This window comes from Neovison vison, chromosome 4 (genome assembly GCF_020171115.1).
Source record: "Neovison vison isolate M4711 chromosome 4, ASM_NN_V1, whole genome shotgun sequence".
Taxonomy (NCBI): Eukaryota; Metazoa; Chordata; class Mammalia; order Carnivora; family Mustelidae; genus Neogale; species Neogale vison.
The window spans coordinates 162,465,710-162,489,659 of NC_058094.1; the positions used below are offsets into that span (position 1 = coordinate 162,465,710).

The 23,950-nt window shown below is 42.0% G+C and overlaps 1 protein-coding gene across 11 annotated transcripts in view; it reads left to right on the forward strand.

The window, feature by feature from the left end:
* PPP1R9A (protein phosphatase 1 regulatory subunit 9A) overlaps window positions 1-23,039 on the forward strand; it is a 299,215-nt gene extending 276,176 nt beyond the window's left edge. For 4 of the 11 annotated variants that reach the window (XM_044246057.1, XM_044246056.1, XM_044246059.1 and 1 more), the window contains 7 exons: window positions 4,686-4,773; window positions 4,867-4,950; window positions 15,722-15,920; window positions 17,897-18,016; window positions 18,821-18,844; window positions 19,934-20,116; window positions 21,486-23,039. In XM_044246057.1, coding sequence (XP_044101992.1) covers window positions 4,686-4,773; window positions 4,867-4,950; window positions 15,722-15,920; window positions 17,897-18,016; window positions 18,821-18,844; window positions 19,934-20,116; window positions 21,486-21,695 — 908 coding nt within the window. In that variant the 3' untranslated portion in view covers window positions 21,696-23,039. The remainder of the gene's footprint in view (window positions 1-4,685; window positions 4,774-4,866; window positions 4,951-15,721; window positions 15,921-17,896; window positions 18,017-18,820; window positions 18,845-19,933; window positions 20,117-21,485) is intronic. The other 7 variants (XM_044246058.1, XM_044246061.1, XM_044246062.1 and 4 more) reach the window with 4 other exon arrangements.
* The last annotated feature ends 911 nt before the right edge of the window (window positions 23,040-23,950 follow it).

Genomic DNA, 23,950 nt, shown 5'->3' on the forward strand with positions numbered 1-23,950 from the left:
TCCCTCCGTATGTTGGTGTGTTTATTCACATGTGAGGTTCTTAGGACTCATTGGCTCATCTTTAGAGGAGCTAGAGTGAACTAGGTCAGCAAGACTTCATGTTTACATTCTTGCCTAACACTTCACTCCAGGGAAATTCTGTTCTTCTTCAAACCCAGGTTAAATCTCATCTCCTTTAGTGGACTGTCAGTACACTCTCCCCATTCCCAGGCAGAGTGAACTATTCTCTTCTCTCTGATCCCACAGAAATTTTCACACTGCTGCTTCTCATTCATCTTTTCATCTTCATATTCTTGGTCCCTAGCAAAGAGTATGGCATGTAATTGGTGCTTCATAATTTTCTTTGGTAACCAATGCAGGAGGTCTCTCCAGATAGCCAATGCAGGTCATCAAACCAAATCTGGATGCCATGTGTTATTATAAGTAAAGTCTTATTGGAACACAGCCACACTCATTTATCTATAACCTGTCTACACTCATGCCACAATAAGCAGAGCTGCGGAGATAGGACCAACTGTATAGCCTCAAATCTCAAATATTTGTTATCTGGCTTTACAGAAAAACTTGCTGGCCCCTGGTCTAGGCATTCATTTCCTTCTACTCATCATTGCTGGGTAAACTCTGAACATGTCTTAGTTTCTGATTTTTAAAAAATAATATGCCATTATTTTTGGTTGGTTAAGTTACTACAAGGTAATAATTAATTTATGGCTGTACTTGCCTGCAGTTTCAAGGCTAACAATGTGCTGGTATTACTGAACAACTAATTGAAGTTGGCTGTTTTCAAAATTGTGTTAATACCACATTCACAAATCATTATTTTGTTGTCATATTTGAGGAACCTCAGTGGAAGTGGGATAGAAAGAGCCCCATGGTAGCTGGGTAAATGATAAACATCTAACCCCATTTCAGTTAAAGCAAGAGGAAGTGTAAGATTATTTCCAGAGGTTTGTAAGACAAGTTAAGTGACCGTAGAAAGCATGACAATATTTTTTTCATGCTTATTCTTTGAGTAACCTAATAATAACATTTTGGTTTCTAGACTTATATAGCAGTGGACCTCTGTCCAGACAAGGTTAAGAGGAGTAAATTAAGTACTATAAGCTTTCTACTTATGATTTCTAGAGATTCTAAGTATATATGTGGCTATTAGCACATTGCCTGACACAAAACATGCCTTCAAAAGTATTCGCTGAATTAATGTCCTGGCAAATAGAACTGGCTTTGCAAAATCTTTACAGGATTTTTTTTTTGTTATTAACATATTGCATTAGGTCTTTATACATTCAAAATAGTAAATTTTTTCATTGCTCAGAGGAGGGGTGGGTTACATCCAGCTGTGATTGGTAAATTAAGACTTGACAATTTGAGGGACCATTGAAGGACTTGGGGGGAGAAGGATGGCCAAGGAAGCAGAGACAGGCACACATGAGATGGGTTGAAAGGAATGGGGCTGCCCAGCCTGCCTGAAGTGAAGCAGTTGTTTTATGCAGGTTAAATTGTTGCAATTAAAACTGAATAGGAAGGTGAAGTCATTAGCTCTAGAATTTAAGTGCCTTGAATACCTCCCCAAATTACTAGGCAAACACAGATGTTTGAACAGAGGAATAAAAAGGAAAAAAAAAAAACATGAGGTGTGGGGAAGGTGAATCAGGAGACAGGGGGAGGGATGACCTGGAAGGAGGAGCAGTAGACATTGAGGGAGAGAGCGATGCAAGAGCCTGTGTAATGTAAGCTGCCTAGACGCAGGGGAAGGAGGTGAGGAACTCTGAACTTGACGACAGGGCCTCTGACCTCAGGAAATGTGGCCCTGTCATTAGTAGACACTGGGAAGTCAGAGATAAAGGGCAAAGACAAATTTTTTAAAGGCATTTTTTGCTTTTTTTTTTTTTAAAAAGATTTTATTTATTTATTTGATGGAGAGAGAGAGCGAGCACAAGCAGGCGGGGAACAGCTGAGGGAAAGGGAGAAGCAGGCCCTGCACTGAGCAGAGCCCAACCGGGACCCTGGGATTGTGACCTGAGCCAAAGGCAGAGGCTTAACCAACTGAGCCACCCAGGCGCCCCTTAACTCATGTTTTTAATGAAGAAGGTTGAGAGCTCAGGAGACAGGCTGGGCTAGGGGCAGATTTGGGAGTCCCTAGAGGAGAGGAAGAGGTCAAGAGTCTGGGGCCCAGGAGAGGAAGGATAGTTCAGTACAAGAAAAGGCCATCACACGTAGCCATGGGGAGACCGTTTACTGCTTTGAAACTGAAGGCCAGATTGCCAGAGCCTGGAGCCGCAGCGCCCGAACTGGGGGTTCAGACTTCTGATTGCTCTTGAGGGTAGTGTTGGAGAAATTTCAGAAAGCCTAATGGAAATTTTGCATAAAGCTAAATAAATAAACAAAAACAAGTCACTCTTTTTTTTTTCTTTTCCTGAAATCATACCAATCCAGTGTCGGTTTTTGTGCAGACTGGACATTCTAATTTGCACTGTGGGTAGATTTGATTGATTTAAAATAGAGAAGTGCTTTATTCCTTAATCTTGCCTCTTCAGCCTTTTGAAAGCATTCATTTAAGTGTTCCTTGGAACACACTTTGGCAAATGTGGGAGATAATGATGTGAGGTTGCCTAGCAGCGGGCTCTGTAATGGGCAGAATAAGGCTTTTAGTCCCAAGATGTCCAAATAACTGCAACACTAAGAGGTTACAGAGCGTTTCCATGTCCATTGTCTCATCTGGTCCTCTTACCACTCGTTAAAACATCGCCCTGCTACCTCCAATTCAGAAAATAATTAGGCAGTCTACTTTTAAACTTCGCACAGTCCTAGCCATTAGGAGTTGCTTTGGGATTGCTCTGGAGGAATCCAGCACTTTTTTTTCCCCTTCAGCTTCTGTGAAGGAAATTGAAATCCTGCCTTTTTTTTTTTTTTTTTAAATGTCCATTAGCAAAATCACCTCAGAAGGCATTTGAGCCTGTCTGTGAATTTTCTTTATGTGTACGCCTCACATCTGTGGCCATTTAATTCAGACACCCAGCGTAATGATGCAAATATCTGTAATTAATATCTGAGGCTAGAAGTGGATTTTGACGTGGACATATTTCTGACGCTGCTGTTCCATTATGTACATTCCAAGGGATTGATTGTTGTAATCCAAGTTAACTGAAAGTATGAAGGGCTCATTGCTAAAAATCCTTAGTTTGTAAACCTCCCGTGCTGCTTCTTCAGAGCTTTGAACATAAACTGCTGAATAAGAACAGCGTGCATAATTCATGTTATGTGTGTGTATTTAGAAATTTATCCTGAAATACAATTAGGAGCAAAATCAATTAGCAAGGTTAATTAAACACTTCTGTAGGAACACTGTTCTGTCTACATTCCATGCCAGAAAGTTGCTGGAATATTTTTATAATTTTACAAAGATAGAGACAGACACCAACAGACAGTTAGGAAGGAGTAGTTTCACACACAAATATGCACTAAATTTAACACATCCTTTGTTAATCATCTCAGATCACTGCATATGCTGAACAACATCCTTTGCTAAATAGTTCCAGGTAGAGCTGTAGGAATTATCTCCTGGGTCCAAGGAGGAATAAGTGCCACCTGTGGAATCCAGCTCCTACATTTGACATTGAACTCCATTCTCAAAGCCTCTCCTCTGATTGCTTTTTTGGCATCATGTGGAGTGTTCCCATCCCCCAGCAGCTGCTGCCCTTGAGAGCCAGCATAACTCAAAGAGGCAAAGATCATTCAGCTCCAAACACCGAGGAAATTTTGGCACCTTCCACATGACAGGAGGCCAGCCAAGTTGTAGTCCAACCCAACCTCTGAGAGAAGCCTTTCAAAGATATAAATGTTTTATAGCTGAGCCCCAGCTTAAGAAGTCTCCCCATGCTCTACCTGTCCCAGGGCTGGCCACAGGCCATTAGCTAAGGGAGAGACCAGAAGAGAAAGCTTTGACTCTTGCTTCCTCCCCTAAATCTTCCAGACTCTGAGGGGTCTCTTTCTGTATTGGACTTGGGAGTTAAGTAAGAAGTGGGCTGGGTTCCTGTCAGAAGGCACCAAAACCCAAAGGCAGGACAGGTGTGGAGGACAGAGTCTGGTATTTGAAGCAAAGAGTTGGAGCCAGAGAAGGAACAAAAGGAAAGTCACGTCGGTCCCTGCCTTGAATGTAAAGAATTATTTGATTGTGTTTATTCTTGCTTATTTTGCTCATTCCAGTATATTTGAAGATAAAACTCTTTTTGATGAGTATTGGGCCTCTGTCCAGCAGGACCTTTCCTGGCTCAACTGAACGTTCCTCAGCATAGCTGTGTTTCCTGTAGCTTAAGAAAGGCATATATTGGGGCGCCTGGGTGGCGCCCCAATATATGGGTAAAGTCTCTGCCTTTGGCTCAGGTCCCACCGGATCCTTTGGGATAAGGTCCCATGATCCCAGGGTCCTGGGATTGAGCCCGTCATCAGGCTCTCTGCTCAGCAGGGAGCCTGCTTCCTCCTCTCTCTGCCTGCCTCTCTGCCTACTTGTGATCTTTGTCCAATAGATAAATAAAAATCTTTAAAAAAAAAAAAAGGCATATATTGTTTTCTTTTACAGTTTGGAATTGGGGCAAAGTCCTTAGATTCAGAAATGCACTGACTTTTGACTAATGGCCTCAGAAAGAATAATAAATTGGTCTTTTTCACCTGTGTGTACATCCTAGATGGTGCCAAAGGTCCCAAATCACTAAGGGCATCCAGTTCATTGGTGGTGCAAGGAGGAAAAATTAAGCGCAAGTTTGTGGATCTGGGGTAAGCATTTCGTGATGTAAAAATCAAGCAAACAAACAAAAAGCTAAAAGAGGAAATGTGTTTCTCCTTTCTGACTATGTACTGTCCTTATAGGGCACCTTTGCGAAGGAGTTCCAACAAGGGAAAGAAATGGAAAGAGAAGGAGAAAGAAGCCACTAGGTTCTCTCCAGGTAGCAGGTATGGGTGGGTGATCTCAACTTTCTGGCCCCCCTCCTTGGTTAACCAAAATCAGCAGTCTGTGTCTATGAGCTGAAGTGATGCTACCTAGAGGTGAGAGGAAAGAGAAATTGCACCATGTATATTAGTCCTACCCCAGTTGTAGTCTACACTGGCGTTGGGTTTATCCATTGGCTTAATTGTAAAATTATGGTCACGTGGACGATTTCAAAAAATGTGTATCTAAATGCGGCATAAATAGATCTATGTGTATGTCAGTTAGTCATATTTCAGGGTCTTTGCCAGGCTACCCACGATACTAATGTCCTCTTTTTTGTGAAGCCTGAAAGGGTAATTTTACATCAAAGGACCTTGTTGGTTTTTAGGACTGTTCTGTCCACATGTAGAAAGGACCATCATCTCTTGCTGGACTCAGCTGCTGGATCGATTTTCTTCAGGCCCTATCAGCTCTTCTCACTGTTCAAGAAAGACTTCCCTATAAAAAAGGGAGCTTTGTACTGCCTGTTGTCAAGTCTTCCCAACTGTGTTCGGAGATTCCATAATTTTAAGTTTAGATTTGTATCGTGAGGCAGTAAAGCACGGAGCTTGACGGCCTGGGTTTGGATCAGAGCTCTCCCAGTTATTACCTCTCCCATCTTGGTCAAGTTCTTTAACCGGTTTGCTGCCATTTCCTCGTGTGAAGTAAGGATAAGTAACAGGATCTCCCTAGTAACTTCAGTGTGAGGATTAAGTTCGTTTACCTGCAAATTCAAATGGCACCTAGCACGTAGGAGGTATTTAAAAATAATAATGAAGATACGGTTTGCTGTCATTATTACTTGCAAGTTACAGAGCAGATTTATAGATCCCCCTTTAGTCCCAGCTTGTAGGAAGGTCAGGAGGGCCGAGAATAACACTGTACTTTATGAAGAACCTCACCTTCATAGAATGTAATTGATTTGCCCACAGTTACACTGCAGGCAGTTGACATGATGGGGCTTGTGCCTCCTGTTTGGACATCTTTCCAACACAACCCCTCCCCTCCACTTGTTTATGCCTTGAATGATGCAGAAATCTCTTTACGAAATTTGGGAATCCTCTCAACAGCAGTAGACTAAGGAAGAAACAGAATGCTAACAACGAAAGATCGTCAGATCCGTTGGGAACCACGGATCCATTTTATAGGCTGTCCACTGCTGTTTCTTTTTCTCCTTTTTCTTTTTTCTGGCATACCACTTGGTGAGAAATTGTACCTTCTTCCTGGGATTATAGGAGAGTGGGGTCAGGGATGAGAAGAGAGAATTCCTAAATTAATTGTTTTAAGTCTGTTATGGTGGTGGTTTAATCCTGTATGACAGAGAAAGGGTAAAAAGCTCTGTTTATATTGAGGGCACCAGTCTTGGGAGAAATAAGTCCATGATCTGACTCAAAAGCAATTTAACTTTGCGTGGTTTTGAAGTGAGAAATAGAAAACAGTCTGCTGTGTGCCTTAAAATTAAGAATAGGAAATGATCAAGGATACTCAGGATAAAATACAATAAAAATTGGAACTGTGTCAGGGAGAGAGAGATGCCTGGATACACAACAGGAGAGAGGCTAGGACAATTCTATAGTAAACACCGCCTTCCTTTCGGTCCCTGCACTTCTGAGGCAGTCACTTCCTCACTCCTTGAGGCTCCGTGGGGAAAGGGATGGGAGCGAAGCATCCAGCCCTGTGGAGAAGGCTTGACTGGATTTCATCATAGTAGCCAGAGGGTATCACCTCTCTCTACAAATTCCAGGTCAAAAGCAAGCAAATCTTGATTCTTTTGGTGAGTGCACACCTTACTCGAGGCCAACCCCAGGGAGTCACTACCACAAATTCCAGCTTCGGAACCAGCAGTCAGACGGCTCCATATTTTAAAAATCCAAACCCTGGAGTCTTTCTGCTTCACTGGTCACAAGTATTTATACATGTACCAGTGCTACAAAATAGTTGTCAACTGGAATCATACTTTTATAATTGTCTGTAATTACAGTAGAATTTTGACAGGCCTGACAGGAATTCATGTAATTGAAGTAATAATAGAACAAGGGAAAAAGAGGGAGGACTTTTTCTGTTTCACAAAATGATTTTTTGAGCTATCACAGTAGTTGGTTAACACTAATTCAATCTAATGACAGTCTCTGTTCTTCTGTATAGATTGACAATGGACCCAGAACCTTTTAAAACAGAAGTCAGAAAACAGAGTTACTACCCAGTAGTGACACAGGGCCCCCAAAGGTGGGTGCGCGGCAAGCACCGTCCGTGTCAGGGTCCCGCTTGCAGTTGTGCAGGACTGGGTGTAGACTCATCACCTCTGTGAGGCTTTCTCAGAGAAGAGAGGCAATGATTTCGAGGATTGAGTTAGTAATCTTATCTCTTGGCTTTTCATTATTAGGCTGTAAAAATCAGATGAGGTCATTCAATCAGTTAGAGCCTGAGGCTGCGGGACTTGAGAGGCAAGAGGAGAGGTTTGCCAAATTCAGTCTTGCTTTTAGTTTTTTCCTTCCTCGAGAGTTAAGAGTTTATTGCATTCCTTGTGGAGACCTAGTGACTCAAATGCATGACATGAAACATGAAACAAATAGATGAGGTTCAATAATTATAATAATAAATAAAACCCTACAAAAAATATGGCTCGGTTCTAGCCTTTTCAGATATGTGCTCAGTGAACGCTCTGATTTAAACAGGCAGGATAGCAGGTCACAAAAGCAGGAAAGAGTTAGTGAGTTAGTTGTCAGAGAGCTTGTTGACAACAAAGAGTAAAATAAAATATCCTCATTTTAGAGCAAGTTGCCTCGAACACCAGTGGAGTACCTACTTGGGAGCTCTGCAGGAGAAGCTCCTGGTTGAGTGGCTGAATGGAAAAGTGTGTAAACAGTTATGTGTGTCTCAGAACAAGGCTAGACAGCGGCGTGTGGGAAGAAGACAGGAAGGGAGATGGCACTCCTTTCTGGAGGTGAATATGCATTCCCCTTAAAAGTGTGAACTGTGGGGAAAAAAACACTGTGCCAGAATCCAAGTATTCATCCTGACTTTGCCATAGGTAAGGCTCTGAATTTCTTGGATCTTGGTTTCCCACCAAAAAGTAATTAGATGGATTAACACTACCTGTTCTCTAACTCCCCATCTGTCTGTATTATCCAATATGGTAGCTGTATGAGATGTAGCCATTCATTGAGCACTAGAAATGTGGCTAGTCTATATTGAGATGTGTTGTAGGAAAAAATACATGCAGGATTTCAAAGACTTAGTATGAAAAAAAAGAATGTGAAATAGCTTATTAAAAATGTTATAATACTGATTACATGTTGAAATAATAATACCTTGAATATTTTGGGTTAAATAAAATATAAATTAATTTTACCTCTTTTTTTATGTGGTTACCAGAAAATTATAATTTACATATACAGTTAATAAGATTTTATTTATTTATTTGACAGACAGATTTTAAGTAGGCAGAGAGGCAGGCGGGGGTGGGGGGTGGAATCAGGCTCCCTGCTGAACAGATGTGGCGCTTGATCCCAGAACCCTGAGATCATGACCTGAGCCGAAGATAGAGGCTTAACCCACTGAGCCACCCAGGGGCCCTGATCCCTATGATTCTATGAAAAACATCCTTTTTTGAGTTTTAACTCATTCTGTTGATCTATAAATTGGTATTTTCATGTTTGTTCTTTTTTTTTTACTTTTTTTATTGAAATATAATTAGTTTCAGGTATACAACATAGTGAGTCAATAATTTCTATGTGTTACTCAGTGCTCATCACGATACATGTACTCTTGTTTATCTATTCTTTTTTGAACATATCTACTCCTCTGTGTTCCCAATATAATCTGTTTATACACAGAGATACAAGAGATATAACAATATAAATTATTGTAAAGGCAAATTGGGTAAGGCAAAAAACGATAAAACAGAAAGTAACATTTCAAACCCCTCAGACTGTTTTTTCAGAGTCCATAGTCTCTCATGGTTCACCTCCCCTTTCAATTTGAAGTGGCGGGGGGTGGGAGGTTGGGGTACCAGGTGGTGGGTATTATAGAGGGCACGGCTTGCATGGAGCACTGGGTGTGGTGAAAAAATAATGAATACTGTTTTTCTGAAAATAAATAAATTGGAAAAAAAAATAAAGTAAAAAAAAAAAAAAAAGAAAGTAACATTGGTACTTAAAATAGAACATCTTCAACAATAGTGACTGTGCGCCAGAAGAGAAAAGCACCGCACCTCTGCCTAAACTTGACCCATAGAGAACCAAAGAGGAGCCAAATTTCTTTAAAAGCAAATGATTTTAAAAACAGGAAACAAAATGCAGTTGTAAATGGCCAGAGGAGAATGGTGAAATGATTTCATCCCGGCAAGTTTCAAAGCGAGAATTTAAGGCCTGAACCGTGACAGTGAAAACTCAGTGAAGCCCCTACAGAGTGGTTAACTTGAACAATATCACTTCTGCGGGTTCGCCCCTCACTTGATGGTTTTTCATGCCCAAAGATGGCTTTCCTTAAAAAGAGAGTTATTTGGGTTGTAAATTTAAAGTAATTTATTAAAGTCTCCAGTTTTAAAACCTGCCTTTTTTTTTTTTTTTGAGTTTTAGTTCTTCTTACAGATCTTGTTGTTTCATTTTATACATCTAGTAAATTTGTATATAAAGAAATGCAGTCATTTTATTAGGGACCTTTGAATAATCTTAGCTTAGCCTCAGTAGAGCAGACCTGTTCCCCCTGTAGTTGTCGGTCCTGTTCTTAGAGAACTGCGCTTATAAATTTAACCTACTCAGTTTTCTTTTTAAGTACGTCTGAGTGCTTGAAAGCTGACAAACTCTGACATTCCTAACAACATCAACACTCTTCCACTTGAAAAAAACTCTAGAAAATCTAGTAAATTAAAATGGTAGCATAGTGACTATATAATCACCCAGAGCTCTTATCACTTTGGTTATTTTTCACCTTAACCAATTAAACATATTAAAATAGAATCGATAGACAAACTTCTCTCTCAGATTCCTAATAATACAGATTTTCTTAACTCCTAAGCAATATATTTATTATTCCTAAACCTAATGTTTTTGTTTTGAAATATCAAATTTTTATTTGATTTTATTTGAAATATCAAATATTTTTTTTATAATCATCTTGCTGTTTCATTTTAAACCTTCCCAGGGTGGGGAGGATTCATTAAGGGAAGAGTTTCTCCGTCTCATCTGAAAGAAGAGGGGGCAAAAAATACCTTTTTCCTTCTACCTTCTTGGGTTTTCCAGCTGGAGTCCTATAAATTAGATTGGCAGATGACAGATTAATAAGGGAAAAGCATACACATTGTTTTTTGGTTTTTTGTTTTTTTTTTTTTTACACATTGATTTTTGATTTGACGTAAGTTTTGTGTGATGCAGGAGCCTTTATCAGGAAGTGAAGACCAAAGAAGTAGTTAAACCTGAGCACTTTAAAGCTAGGTTTGTTGAAAAGTGGAAAGTCTTGGAAAAAATGTTGAGAGGACAAAAGGGTATGAACTAAGAGTAGTAAACAGTGGAAACTTAGCAAGGCCTGTTCGTTCCCAAAACCACTGTTCCTTCAGATTCCTCTTGTGTCCTTGCATCAACAGAGATAAGGATGTTCCTTTCCCCCAGGTGTAGGGAAGGCACCTCTCTCAAAAGATCTTATGATCTGCTTGGGGGGCAGTAGGGGAGGTCAAAGAACCCTTCGTATACCTGCCATTTCTCAAATTCCTTAAAATGTTTGCTTAAAATAGGTGCTAGGCCAAGTTGCCTTATTCTGTGGTAGCGTGTCCAGAACCCTGTCAGAAATTAAGGTTAAACACTACAGGGACCATCTCAGATGGGCTGTTGGTTATTAATGGGAGTCTTCGGACCATAACTGAAGGTAGAAGCAAAGTATGTCAGTGGTGGTTGGCCTGCACTGCAGATGGACACCTGCTTGTCCTAGCTGTGATCTGTCGGGGTCTCCAAGTGCCCTTAGAAGGGTCTGGCTTTACAACCAAGGTCTCCTTAGTGGATGTGAGAACCTAACAGAATTACTTCATCTGAGGTGAATAAATGGAAGTCTGCAGCCCTTCCTCTGATTGCACCTAACTTCCCTTAATTAACCTCCTTAACTCCTGCTTAAATTCTATATTCTGCTTACACATTTTCTGTTCTGGCAGCTCCTGAACTCCTAATTATATCTTGATGACATTCAATTCTGTTCTGAATACCTCACACACCTTGTATTTGAAGTTAAGACAAATAAAAAAAAAATTACTATGGAATGTTTACCTGAGCAACTTAATTTTGGGGTGCTGACCCCAGAACAAACTGGTGTCAGGATGTATGTAATTGGGTTAACTGCTCTGTAGAGTTGTTAATTATAAACCATTTGAATGCCAGGAAACAGTGATTATCTCCACCTCATCTCCCCCACCCCCCCCCAACAATTTAATATGACAGAGATTTTATTTGAAGACTTTTTCCCGGTTCCTAACAATAAAACAAACCAGGGTTACATCAATGACTTGTAATTCCATTTTCACCAAAAACAATAGTGAGACATTAGTGTACAAGTTTAAAAAAAAAAAAAAAAGATGAATTACTGAACATATACCTATTTTGATCCTCCAGAAATTATTTTCAGATCCATTTCTACCAGTCTTGATTTTTAAGGGCATTATTAAAGATCTCTATGGAGATCTTTACCATAACCTGCTCTCAGAGTCAAAAAGTGCAACAGAGAGAAGGAGGAAAGGAAGGGAAGGGAAAGGGAAGGGAAGGGAAGCAGTAAGGAGAGAGGGAAGAATTTTACTTTATTCTTTTTTTTTTTAAGATTTTATTTATTTATTTGACAGACAGAGATCAGAAGTAGTCAGAGAGGCAGGCACAGAGAGAGAGGAGGAAGCAGGCTCCCTGCCGAGCGGAGAGCCCGATGCGGGGCTCGATCCCAGGACCCTGGGATCATGACCTGAGCCGAAGGCACAGGCTTTAACCCAGTGAGCCATCCAGGCGCCCCAAATTTTACATTATCCTTAACAGATTCCTCCATCGAATGGAAGAGACTATGAGTGATTAGTAATGGCATGATTGCTTCCAAGCTCTCTGTGGTCCTTTTGTAGGCCCAAGAGTTCAAGTTGTCCAAAAGGAAATTGGTATTTATTTTAGAAAGCATGTCTGGTAAGCTGATAGATCTGTAATTATGAAGTAATGGAGAGTTTGCTTCTTTTAATGAATATACGCTAGGTCAAAGCAAATGGAAGCATACTGACCAATTCAGGATAGTAGGAGACAGTTACTTCAGTTCATAGGGTTTTAGAGTCAAGGCTAAGATACCACCTCAGCAGGGACACAGCCAGACCTCCTGGAGACCTGGAAAATTCTCTTCCAAGGATTTCAGGACCTAATGGTTTGCAGTTGTGAGGACACTGGTTATTTCCTTAGAAGTGGGCTTTCTTTGCTTTCTATGTGATAATGACTCTAGTCCTTCCATCATCTTGATAGAAAGCTGGAGAAGAAAGCCTCCGAATGTCCCCCAAAGCTGAGCCTCCATGATGTCACTCATCATACTCACACTGTGGCCTCTGGTCCTATGTTCAGTGCTGGATGCACAAGTCCTCATGGAATTATTAGTCTTGAATATTCTCCTGGCAGGAGGCTCTTACAAAAGAGTTTAATTATATGTGGTCATGAGCTTCTGTTTGAAATGTTCCATGGTCAGAATTTGAACCCAAAGTCCTTTTCAAGTTAGGCATTAGGATGACAGTAGGTGGGCAACAATATTCTTATTTCCCGTCTAATTAAAAAAAAAAGATAGGGATGGTGGTGATTGTCCCAGAAGTGTTTTACAAAGTTCACTTGGGAGCAGGACAAGAGAGTCATGCTGTCATTAATTATGGCCTGTTTACCAACTTTAAAACAATATCCATATATTTAAGCACTACTGTACCTTTTTGAATCGTGGATGGAACTCTTAAAAAAAAACTCCTGGGTGGCTCAGTGGGTTGGGCCGCTGCCTTCGGCTCAGGTCATGATCTCAGGGTCCTGGGATCGGGTCCCGCATCGGGCTCTCTGCTCAGCAGGGAGCCTGCTTCCCTCTCTCTCTCTCTGCCTGCCTCTCTGTCTACTTGTGATCTCTCTCTGTCAAATAAATAAATAAAATCTTTAACAAAAAAAAAAAAAAAAAACCTCCCATGCTCCTTTGAGTAACTGATTCGGAAAGGTATAACCAAAGGGGGAAATAATCCTAGGTCCAGTTTATCTCAAGCATGCCCAGTTAGAAGACTGTGGGACTGCAGAAAAAATATTTTTATGGATCTGCACAGTTAGAGCTTTCTGAGTATTTTTACTGGACTGGGGAACCTGAGCTTAAAAGTCAAGCCTTAGAAGCTAAAGTAGCACTGGAAAGATAGCGAGAACTGCAGAGATTAACCTCCCATGAGGTGTGTGGTTTCGTATTCAAGGAGTGGGCTGGGGCGAGGAGATGAGCTCCAGCTTCGTGAGACATTCCCAGACTTGTTAGGCTGGAGACGCTCGTCTTATCTCCCCCTAAGACATGTGTTACTTTCTGAAGGGTAAGAACCGAAGATCCTTCCTTAGTTGAGTTTGTTTACGTGAAGGAGATAAGAGGTCTCTCCCTTTCCCAGAAGGGAGGTGGGGACAGCACTGCAGTCCCTGTCCTATCTTATCATCCAGATGGGTATTTTTTAAGATTCCTCACCAACAGTGTAGACCAAGTATAGGATGACAGCTGGCTTTCATTCTGTCACTCTGGAGAGAAGAAAGTAGGGCATGGGGACTCAGCGCAATAATTTTCTGTAAATAGTCACCTCTTCTCCAGGAACCTCATATTTGCATTCAGGAAAATAGAAATAAATGTAGATACTAACAACATCAAGAGTCAACTCAGACATTTGTTAACATACAGATTCCAGGCAAACTCCTCCCTTCCTGTCTCCCAGAGTCTAATTCAGTAAGGCTAGGCGCCCAAGAATCTGTATTCGAGCAGCTGCCCCAGGTGATTCCTGTCAGGCTTGTTTGGGAAGCACCACACTGGTCTACGACCCAGGAATAGAAACCGCTTCTTCCAGAAGACCAGTCTGTCTCTGCTGCCATGGTTTCTTAAGTTCGGTTATTGTACCCAATCCCTACCCCATCTTTTAACAGCAAGTAAGTAGACTTCAGGATACAGAGTTTTTTTTGGTTTAAACTTTAGGATGAGACTGAAGGTTGACACATCTCTCATTGGGCTTTCTCCATTATCTTTACAGTCCCCTTTATTGTTTTGGTGTGTGTGTGTGTGTGTGTGTGTGTGTTTCTCTTTTTTTAAGGAATTTGCCATTATAACCATCAGATATTCTGGAATCTTTAAGTGAGCAATCATGATAGTCACCCAGCTTATGATCTCAGTGTTCTACCAAAACCTCACTGGCATCTCCGTTCTCTTTAGTCACTATTTTTATAATCTCTGTACCTTTGTAAATTAACAAGATGTTTTCACATTTATTGTTCCCTTTGAGTCTCACAATAACTTTGGAAAGAACAGGAACTATTGGGAGCTGCACTGTTTATGTAAATTTGAAATCTATTTTGAAATATTTGAAGTAAAAAATATTTCAAAGTATTTGGAGTGAGATGTGAGAAGACCGAAGTCCTGTATGCGCATGGGTCGTGTGCAGTCTAGCTGTGGTGTGGAGGCACTTTTCACTGAAAGGGAATCTCTGTTGTCGTGACATCAACACGCAACAAATAATAGGCATGTGTCAAACTCATTTGGACAGACTGAGGGTTGACCTCTTCCCGGATGCACAGAAACTACCACCCATTCCTGCCTCGGCTCTTGATAATTCCTTTTCTCTAACCAGAAGAAAAATACAAACACACAAGTATACACAGACATAAAAATATCTGTTTTCAAACTGTGTTTCTCAAATACCTTTGAATCCTTTAAATGTTAAACAATAACCTTAGGCTTTTAAACTTTCGCAGTTTCCCGGGTATTTTCGCACTTGTTACCTCATTTAATTCTTACAACCACATAGGAGCTACATAAAATAGCCACCTTTTACAGAGGAGAAATAGAGGCTGAGAGAAACCTCAAGGCCCCGTACTCAAGAGGTGACAGATCCTGGACCTCCAAATAGAGTGTTAAGACTTGCAGTCTGGTTTCCTCCTAAGGGGTGTGAGGGCGATCGGCTGTGACATCTGTCATTCTATCAATGCCTGAGTCGATTCGGCTAATGTGGCTGGCTAGCACTCCAATTGTGATGAAAAACCAATAAGGCGTGTGTTCTGCTTAAACTTTCATAAGCCCTAAAATTTCCAAATTATTTAAATACATCTTATAAAATCCCAGACTCTTGGAAGCAGGAGTTCAGAGAAGGCAAGGAAAGAATGCTGGCCGAGAGCTAATGTCACTGGCAGTGAGGCACTGCTCGGTCACCCAAATAAGGGGAATGACGTGATGGTTAACCTAATAGCAGTTCCAGAAAGACGGTGCCCTGTGACTTCAGTTCAGCCACATCCACTTAATAGAAACACTTCATAAGAATTCACTGTGGCAATAGCAATATGAAACTGTTGACCATTGTTCTAGAATCCATTTCGATACAAAAAAGATAGCTACTAAGATTAATGTCCTCGTCAAAATTGCAAAATTGTTCCTCTCCCGTGTAGAACAATTTGTCAAACTGCTACATTGAACTTTATTTGTAGTCCCTTCAGGATTCCCTTCAACGAGTGTCACACCTGTCCTTCCTTTGTCTGACATGCGCATTTTTTCCCCGTAACACAGGATCTTCAGAAGCAGGCTGGAACACTGGAAACCCAAGCCGTCCCCGGCGCCTCAGGCCTCCACCCGGTCGCCGTGCATCCCTTTCTCGTGGTTTAATGAGAGCCGAAAAGGATCCTATTCCTTCAGGGACCTGCCTTCACCTACAAGTCCCCTTCAGCCTTCTCCTGAAACTCTAATTTCAGATAAAAAGGGGTCCAAGGTAGAAAACACATGGATTTAAAAAGCAAACAAGAAAACCCCAAATCCTTCCTCCTCTCCAGTCTTTGGAAAGGATTCTCAACTTGTGTGTTTGCTCTGGACCTGAGAAACCAGTGTGATAACCCTCCAGTAAACCATGCATGGTATTTCTTGTGTGGGGGAAAAGGAAAGCCTCGTTTAACCATCACTTCCTTAATGCTGTTCCATTCTAGATTGTACGTTAATCTTTGATTTGCCTGTCTTTTCACATATTGCTATTAAATCTCAGTTTGACAGTTAAGCCATGCTGGGAAAGATGCATTTGAATCATGGAACAGTATGATAGATCTGTTTACCAAGCGTTCCACTTTAAATTACATTACAAGACTATTTTTACTGTGCTCTTCGAGATTTACTGGAAAACAAATAAATTTGGGACTGAATATGTGTTCAATATATCTAAGTGAAACTCTTTAAAACAAACCAGTGCTGACATAGCACCCTTACTTATCTCTTCTTTTTAAATCATACTTCCACCTTGAAAAACTTATAATCTCATCACTAAAGTTCTCTAACTTGAGCAGAAATAGAAAATATAATTGCACGGGTGTTGTTTGTTTTTAAACGCATGATGGTTATTTCCAGCATGACGCTGCAAACCTTATCTAACATTTTATTGGAACACATACAGTGGCTAACTTTCACATGTTGTTTGGTCTCCTTTTATCTGTGTTCGCTTTTCTTTCTCAAGCAGAAATGTGTGATTAATGTGACTTGAATTTAACTCTTTTCTTGAGGTCGGCAGCTCACAAGGTCTTGACAGGGCTGTGGGTTGTGTGTCTGTTGACATATCAAATAGTAATGTGTTGTGTTCAATGCTCTCCTGCTTACATGTTCTCCTAGCCTAGCTCCGTGAGCTCGGATTTAGTCTCCATGTCGGAAGTTTGAGCAAAACTTGGGGTTTTTTTGGAACTGAATTCTGCAGCCTCTGGCACGGTAGTTATTTTTGACAACTGACAGAACCCAGTGGCCAGGGAGCCTAATGGAAAACTAACGGGCCAGTTCCTAAGGAAGCAGAATATGGAACAAGATGGTGTTGGCCAAGGGCTTAGAGTTCCTCGGAAGTCATTCTAGAATTACTAGCAAAAGAAGTTTTGGCACTACTAGACCACTTGGATCTTGAAACATTTTCAGTATTGGAGCTGAGAAATCTAAACGTAGTTTGAATAATTCCACCATTAGCTTGTCCTGGAGGGACTCCAGATTTGGTTTAAAAAATATTTTCACAAGTGCAGCCATGTGGTCATTCTGAATTTACTTGACTTGAGTAGCCACTGAACATTTTGATGAAGTTCTGGGGAAGTTGGGCCCCAGGTGATTATTGGGAGAGTGTATCTGTTCTACAGCCTCTTCGGAGCTCTGCAGGTGCTGTGGGAGAGTCGTATTTTAGCATGTAACTACGAGTGTATTGTCAGACTCTGACCTCCCCCAGAACTCATCATCTTGAAGGTTATATCCAGGGGACGATCTGCCTTTTCTCAGTATTTATCATGGCAAGCGATCCTTCCCAGGGGGTGCTCGAGCTACCTTTCTAATATGGATGGCCATCTGTTCCTAATAACTCAGGCTCTCCACACCATCTTGTATTTTTACTTGTACTGTTACTCATCGCGAGTAGGGTCAAAGAAGATAGGCTTATTAATGTTACTCCTCTGAGCAGTTGCAGAGGATAATGAAGCCTGTATCCTTGAAGAGGGATTGAAGAATGATTGCTCCAAAACACCTATCCTTTCATCTGATAGAGAAAGCGCCCAGAATTCCCCATCAGTTGCAAAAGGCACGGTACCCTCCACCACCGCCGCTTGAAGGTCATCACCAAACCAAATGTGAATTTCTCCGAAGATGACTTAAAGAGAACCTTTGTAGGACTTGCAGATACACCTACCACTGGTTCTCTCACTGTGCCCACTTAACCCTGAGCTTCATTTACTTTCACAGAGTTTTACCTTCAACGATGACTTCAGTCCCAGCAGTACCAGTTCAGCAGACCTCAGTGGCCTGGGAGCGGAACCCAAAACAGCAGGGCTCTCTCAGTCCTTAGCGCTGTCGTCAGATGAGGTACGCTTGCGGCGCTCACGCAGACCCACCTTCTCAGATCATCCATTGTACCCGTCACCAATCCCCGAGAAAACGTAGATTTTGCGTGTGAATCATGGGGACCATGTTTTCTTGTTTGATGTGAAATCTTCATGATTTCTCTCTCAATATGAAGGCAAAGTATTATTTCTGAGTCCACTGAAAGCTCTCCAGGGACCTCCTCTGCATTACTCTGACTTCACTGAGAGGACTTTGAGCAAGTGGGTGGGTGTGGGAGGCTTGGCACCAGAGAGCAAGAATAGGGAGCGGCTCAGACTGTCCGTTCCCTCTCTCCCTCACCCCCCAACCATCACCCTTACCCCCTACCCCTACCCCCACCATCACCCCCACCCCAAGTTGAGCGTCGCCCCTGATTGACAACCACTGCAGTGGAGAGGGGAGAAAAACTGATTTAGAAGCCAGGGTCAAGTTAGCATTGCCAAGAATTCCCAGAAGATCAATGTGTTTCCAAAGAAACAGGAAATTACATGACTGATGGACTTAGTGTCCCAAGAGATGAGGAGAGGACAGAAGTGCCACTATGGAGTAGGGGGCGGGAGGAGGAGAGGCCCTGTAAATAAAGATACCATTGCTCCACATATTTGCTCAAAGTTACTTCTTTCTAACATGATTTTTGTTTTATAAAACTTTTCGTCTCCTAAATTTTTCTGCCCGTCCTCTTGAGGCCTGGTGTGATTTTAATTTTAAGTCTTTGTACTGTGTATGTTGTGTCTCCTAGTTCTATAACACTTTTCTTTTTGATTCCTTTGTTGCTCCCTCACTCAGAGCCTGGATATGATAGATGACGAGGTGAGCTATCAGTGGGCTGCGTGTGGTGGCTTCTGTGGTATTGTTTGAACCTCCTCTTCTCTCTCCACAAAATGATTTGAAACCTAAACAGTACAAGAACACTTGTGTCTGTCCCGGAGGGTTTCCGTGCGTGAAATCATTTTGCTCTCTGCCCTCGTCTGTCCCTAAGTTGGAGCGATGTTTCTGAGGCAAGAGGATCACCAGGTTCTACCCTCGGAGCACCTCGGTCGTTCCCCCCATCACCACTACCTTGACACGGTCCATTCTGTTCCACCCCCTCTGCCTTCATCTCGGCTTCCCCATCCCCTCGTCAGTGTTCCCCGAGGTAACTCCTGTCTCTCCTCCCAAACCTGTCATCGCCTTCATCACCTCTCAGCTTAGAGGTTCTAGGAACCAAGCTACCCTCTGCACTGTCTAAAGTGGTGCTGTGCCCTGGGCGGAGCCAGAGATTTGGAATGAACCACAGACCGTTGAGCTCTCCCGGTCCCCTGCTCCGTGCTCCGGGCTGAGCCGCACGTGACTCATTTATTAAAAGTCATTATGGACATTACCTGCCCCGCCTTCCTCACGGGTTTGCTTGCTGCTCGAATGAAACCCTGGCTGTGAAATTTCCCCTCACAATGCTTGGGGACTTAAGGCTTTCCTCTTTGGAGGGGAAGCTACCTCACGATTTCTACATGTATTTTTATAGACCTCTAACATCTTCTCTGAGGCTGCACGCAGAGTGGTGCATTGCATATAGAGATGAATCAAATACTTGCTTCCCTCATCTCATACTCTTTCCAAAGTGTTCTAATATAAAGGCTTGCAACATTGGAGTGTATTTTCCGGTAGTAAACATCCTACGTTAATAATGCTACTTTATCTGGGGGAATTTTTTAAATTTCCAAATGCCTAAAAAAATATATAGGTGATAACTATGCATGTGTGATACACACACAACTACAACCAGTAACTTATTATTCATTTGATGGCGTAAAGATAAATGTGGCTCTAGTAGGCAAGAAATTCCTTTTGATAGCATAATAGGCCGTGGCGAGCCGTAGCTTTTTGGTCCTTTAACAACCCTGCATAACATTCCTACCTCAGATCCTTGATGATGGACAGTCTCCCAAACACAGTCAGTGTCAGAGTCGGGCGGTCCATGAATGGAGCGTGCAGCAGGTTTCCCACTGGCTAATGAGCCTAAACCTGGAGCAGTATGTATCTGAATTCAGTGCCCAAAACGTCACTGGCGAGCAACTCCTGCAGTTGGATGGAAATAAACTGAAGGTAAAGAATTCTGTCTCTGTGTGAGGTTACCAGGTGTCAGTTGTGTCGCTCATGGCACCCGAAGTGTTTCCATGAGACAAGAGTGTTCTGCCTGTCTGAGAGGGAATTCTCATCAATGGTCGGCAGAAAGGACATTGCATCGTTTCTGAGTAGTAAACGAAGTTTCGGAAAGTTGTCAGAGATTCCGAATCAAACAGGATGCTGCCGAGTAGGAGAGCTAAGGGCTCACTCCATTGCTTCTACCCAGACATGTGGTCCACGAATGAAGTCTGTTGACTTCCTGTGTGGTAGGAGTTGTAATAATGGCCAACGTGGACTCTCTCATCACATGAGAGTGAAGACCTAGATCCATGAATCTTTCCTTCTTTATTCATTTCTTCTCCACCCCTGCTCCTCCCTGCACACCTCTCCAAAAGTGGGACGATAGTCTCCTCAGAACTTTCTTCCCCGAGTACGTGCAGGCCATGTCTCCCCTCCTCCATCCCACTCTCATTTCACCTGTCCAGTCCATCCCTTTTAGAGACTGTGGGGGCGGGTGTGAACCCACCCCTGTGGGAAAAAGGGCAAAAAGAGCTTACATTGGGCTCCCCATTTCCAACCTCAGCCCCCTGTTGGGCTGAAGGGCAGATGAGTATCTCCTGACAGTCTTGAAAAGGTTAGAGATCAATCAGTAGTCGGTGATTATGAAGGCCCCATTGACAAGGCTGTCCCTGTTGGGGAGATGGATGCATCCCGCTGTTGATTCTGAAGGTCAGGAAACATTTAGAGTACGCAACCAACTCCCCTTATTCTGAATTCCAAGCTCACTAAGCAACATCCTCATTAACAGGAATCCTTTATAGGTCTGCCTACAGGGAGAGAATGGCTAGTCATGCTGACATGAACATTCCGGCCCCAAAGACATTTTTGGTCCTCATTGTAAGTGACTACATTGGCAAAAAGGAAGCCACTTCCGTTCTCCCTGCCCTTCTTGGGGCCCTCTATGGCAGCAGGTGCCCACTCCTAGCTTTTAAAAATATTGACAAGTTTAGCGATACTCTTGCCTATAAATGTCTATGGCCCAAAAGTTGGAGAAACAGAATTTCACCCCCCCCTTTTTAAAATTCCTTCACCCATTAGTTACCAGTTTGGCAAGCATGTATTTAAAGGGATTTAAGGTGTGCTGTGCTAGGCACTTTGAAGGGCAAATAAAGCTTAGCCCCTAAGCGTGAAGATTTTTGGCAAATGTAAGCAGCTTTTTCTAGGTTTTTACCTCTTTGATTATATTTAAATCGGTTTTTGAGTCTGAACACATTGTGATATCAGCCTCTTCCTAGGCAGAGAGGTCACTGGTTTTCAAGTTCAATTTGTTTATGTATTTCCTTCCTAGGCTCTGGGAATGACGTCATCCCAGGACCGAGCCGTGGTCAAAAAAAAACTCAAGGAAATGAAGGTGTCTCTCGAGAAGGCTCGGAAGGCTCAAGAGAAGATGGAAAAACAAAGAGAAAAGCTGAGGAGGAAGGAGCAAGAGCAGATGCAGAGGAAGTCTAAAAAGACAGAAAAGATGACCGCTGTGTCAGAGGGTGCTGGCGAGCAGTAACGCACATCCCCCCAGACAGCTCTCCCCTTTTCCCGCCCTGGTCTCCTCCCGGGGACCTGATGGCAGAAGGAACTGATGGCAGCGGTAATGTGCCCTAGGCCCAGTGGGGAACCGCGTGTGGCATACCTGCATTTTCTGCAATAATAGAATACACTTTTAATTTTCGCCTCCTGAAATAATCCCAAGCCACCTTTGTTTATTACCAAACCAAGGGTCTCATTTGTGAAAGATGCAAAATAGCTGTGTTTCTCTCTTCTCTTACTTACCACCCTCTTGTGTTGCGTTGGGTGGGTGGTGTCCCTGGGGGAATCGGTGTTACCCTGCCCAGGAAAAGCATGGTATGTCTCAGAGCACCATGACTTTTCAGTCTGGGAATCCTGAAAGTATGCAGTGGCTTGTATCTGCATGGCCAAGAGCCCCACTCTACCGAGAGATCGGGGCTCCGGAATCTGCTCCAGTGTGTGGACAGTGTTTGTGTCTGGACAGTGAGACAACCCCACTGTAACAACACGGGTGCCAGGCCGCATAATTATATCCGGTGGCAAAAAGCAAGCAAGCTCTTCTGTTTGCTGGGCATCCGAAAGAGAGAAAAGAATTCATGATTTGTTAACCCCAGAAGGAAGCAGAAGCCCTCAGATTGTGGATGTGGGTATTACCTCGGGGTTCTGAGGGTAACATTTGTCCTCCAGATTGAGCTGAACAAAGGAAAAAATCAGAGGTTAACACAGCCCCAGGATGTTGGGATGCATTGTTTACTTTGCTCCCGCTGTGTGTTCAGTAGTTCAGCGACACAGATACACATAATGTAGTTCCTTTATTCCCCCAACAAATTGAACAGGAAATTGATTTTTAAGGAAACCAACATTTTCAGGTTTCCTCTCCTGGGGAACATTCTGGCTAGTCTTCAGCCTGACTGTGACACAATCAGGAACTTGTCACATATTTTCTACTTAAGATTTCCCAAGTGGGCTTAGTTAGTGTTTTAACAAATGTACTCTTAAGAAAAATAGAAATACCAGTTAGAGAAAATTTAGATGTGAGTAACACTCAACCAGAGAAGCAATTTTATTGAGCACACAGAATGTTCCCGTAAAGGAGAGCTGACAGATTTTATAGATGTTTTGAATGGTTTTTCTGAGCCGTTCTCTTTCATTCTTTAGAGATTTCCATGTTACAGGTAAAGTTTGTTTAAGAGAGTTCACAGGAGACAGTCTACCAGCGGAGACAGTTATGCTGATTTTAAAGCCAGTATATGAAGGATTTCGGCATTTCATCCAACTAATTCAAGAAGAAGAGACTAGGGCAGAAGGAGGAGAAAATAAACTCGTCTTGAGACACTTCCAATGATCAGTTATTGTTTGTTGTTGTTGTTTTGCTTTTTATGCTTGTGTTTCCGGTTCTGCGTTGGCTGTAAAAATGAGGTCATCCATTTTCCAAGGGAAGGGATGAGTTGCAGATTAAGAGTTGAGGCCAGACAAATCTTCAGCTAGTATTTTACTTCCTTTTACTACATGGTGGGGGGGGTCTTTGTACCATACACTGGACAGGTCGTATACACAGAGCTTGGGGAAGGCCTTTGAAGGTTCCAGGTAACAGATAATGTAAAGGGGGCCCTGCCCATCTAGCACCAACTTGTATTTTTGGACATTGTGACTTTTTTTTAATTAATTTAATTAATATATATATATATATAGATAGATAGATAGATAGATATAGATATATAGTATCTATATCTATCTATCTATCTATCTATATATATATCTCTCACTTTTTTTTTTTTTTTTGCTTGCCTGAATATCTGAAATCTGGAATTGGCTACACTAGAAACTTATAATCCTGTCTCTCCCTAAAGCCTGTTTCCTTTTTGGTGACAGAGTATTGTCTGTTCTACTTTGATCCTATTGTCCCTAGTACAGATCATTCATTCAATGCTCAGAAACATTGACATAAAGTAACATTGTGTTTTACAATGATCTGAGTCGCTATGTATGTCTTTCTGACTATCTTCATTTGCTGTATGATAATGAAACTGCCATACTGGATACTCGATCAATATTTGAGATGTGTGGTGCTTTGCTATTTATTGATATCCTGAGAAACAAGGAATCACTATTCATGAACTACAAAATTCAGCAGATCTTTTCTAATACTAAAAGACTAAATTAGTCAAAATCTGGTAATACTAGTGCTTGCTAATGTAAATTTTTTGCCATTTTTGCTTATCTTCGGGGGAAAAAAAGTGATCTGGATCACAC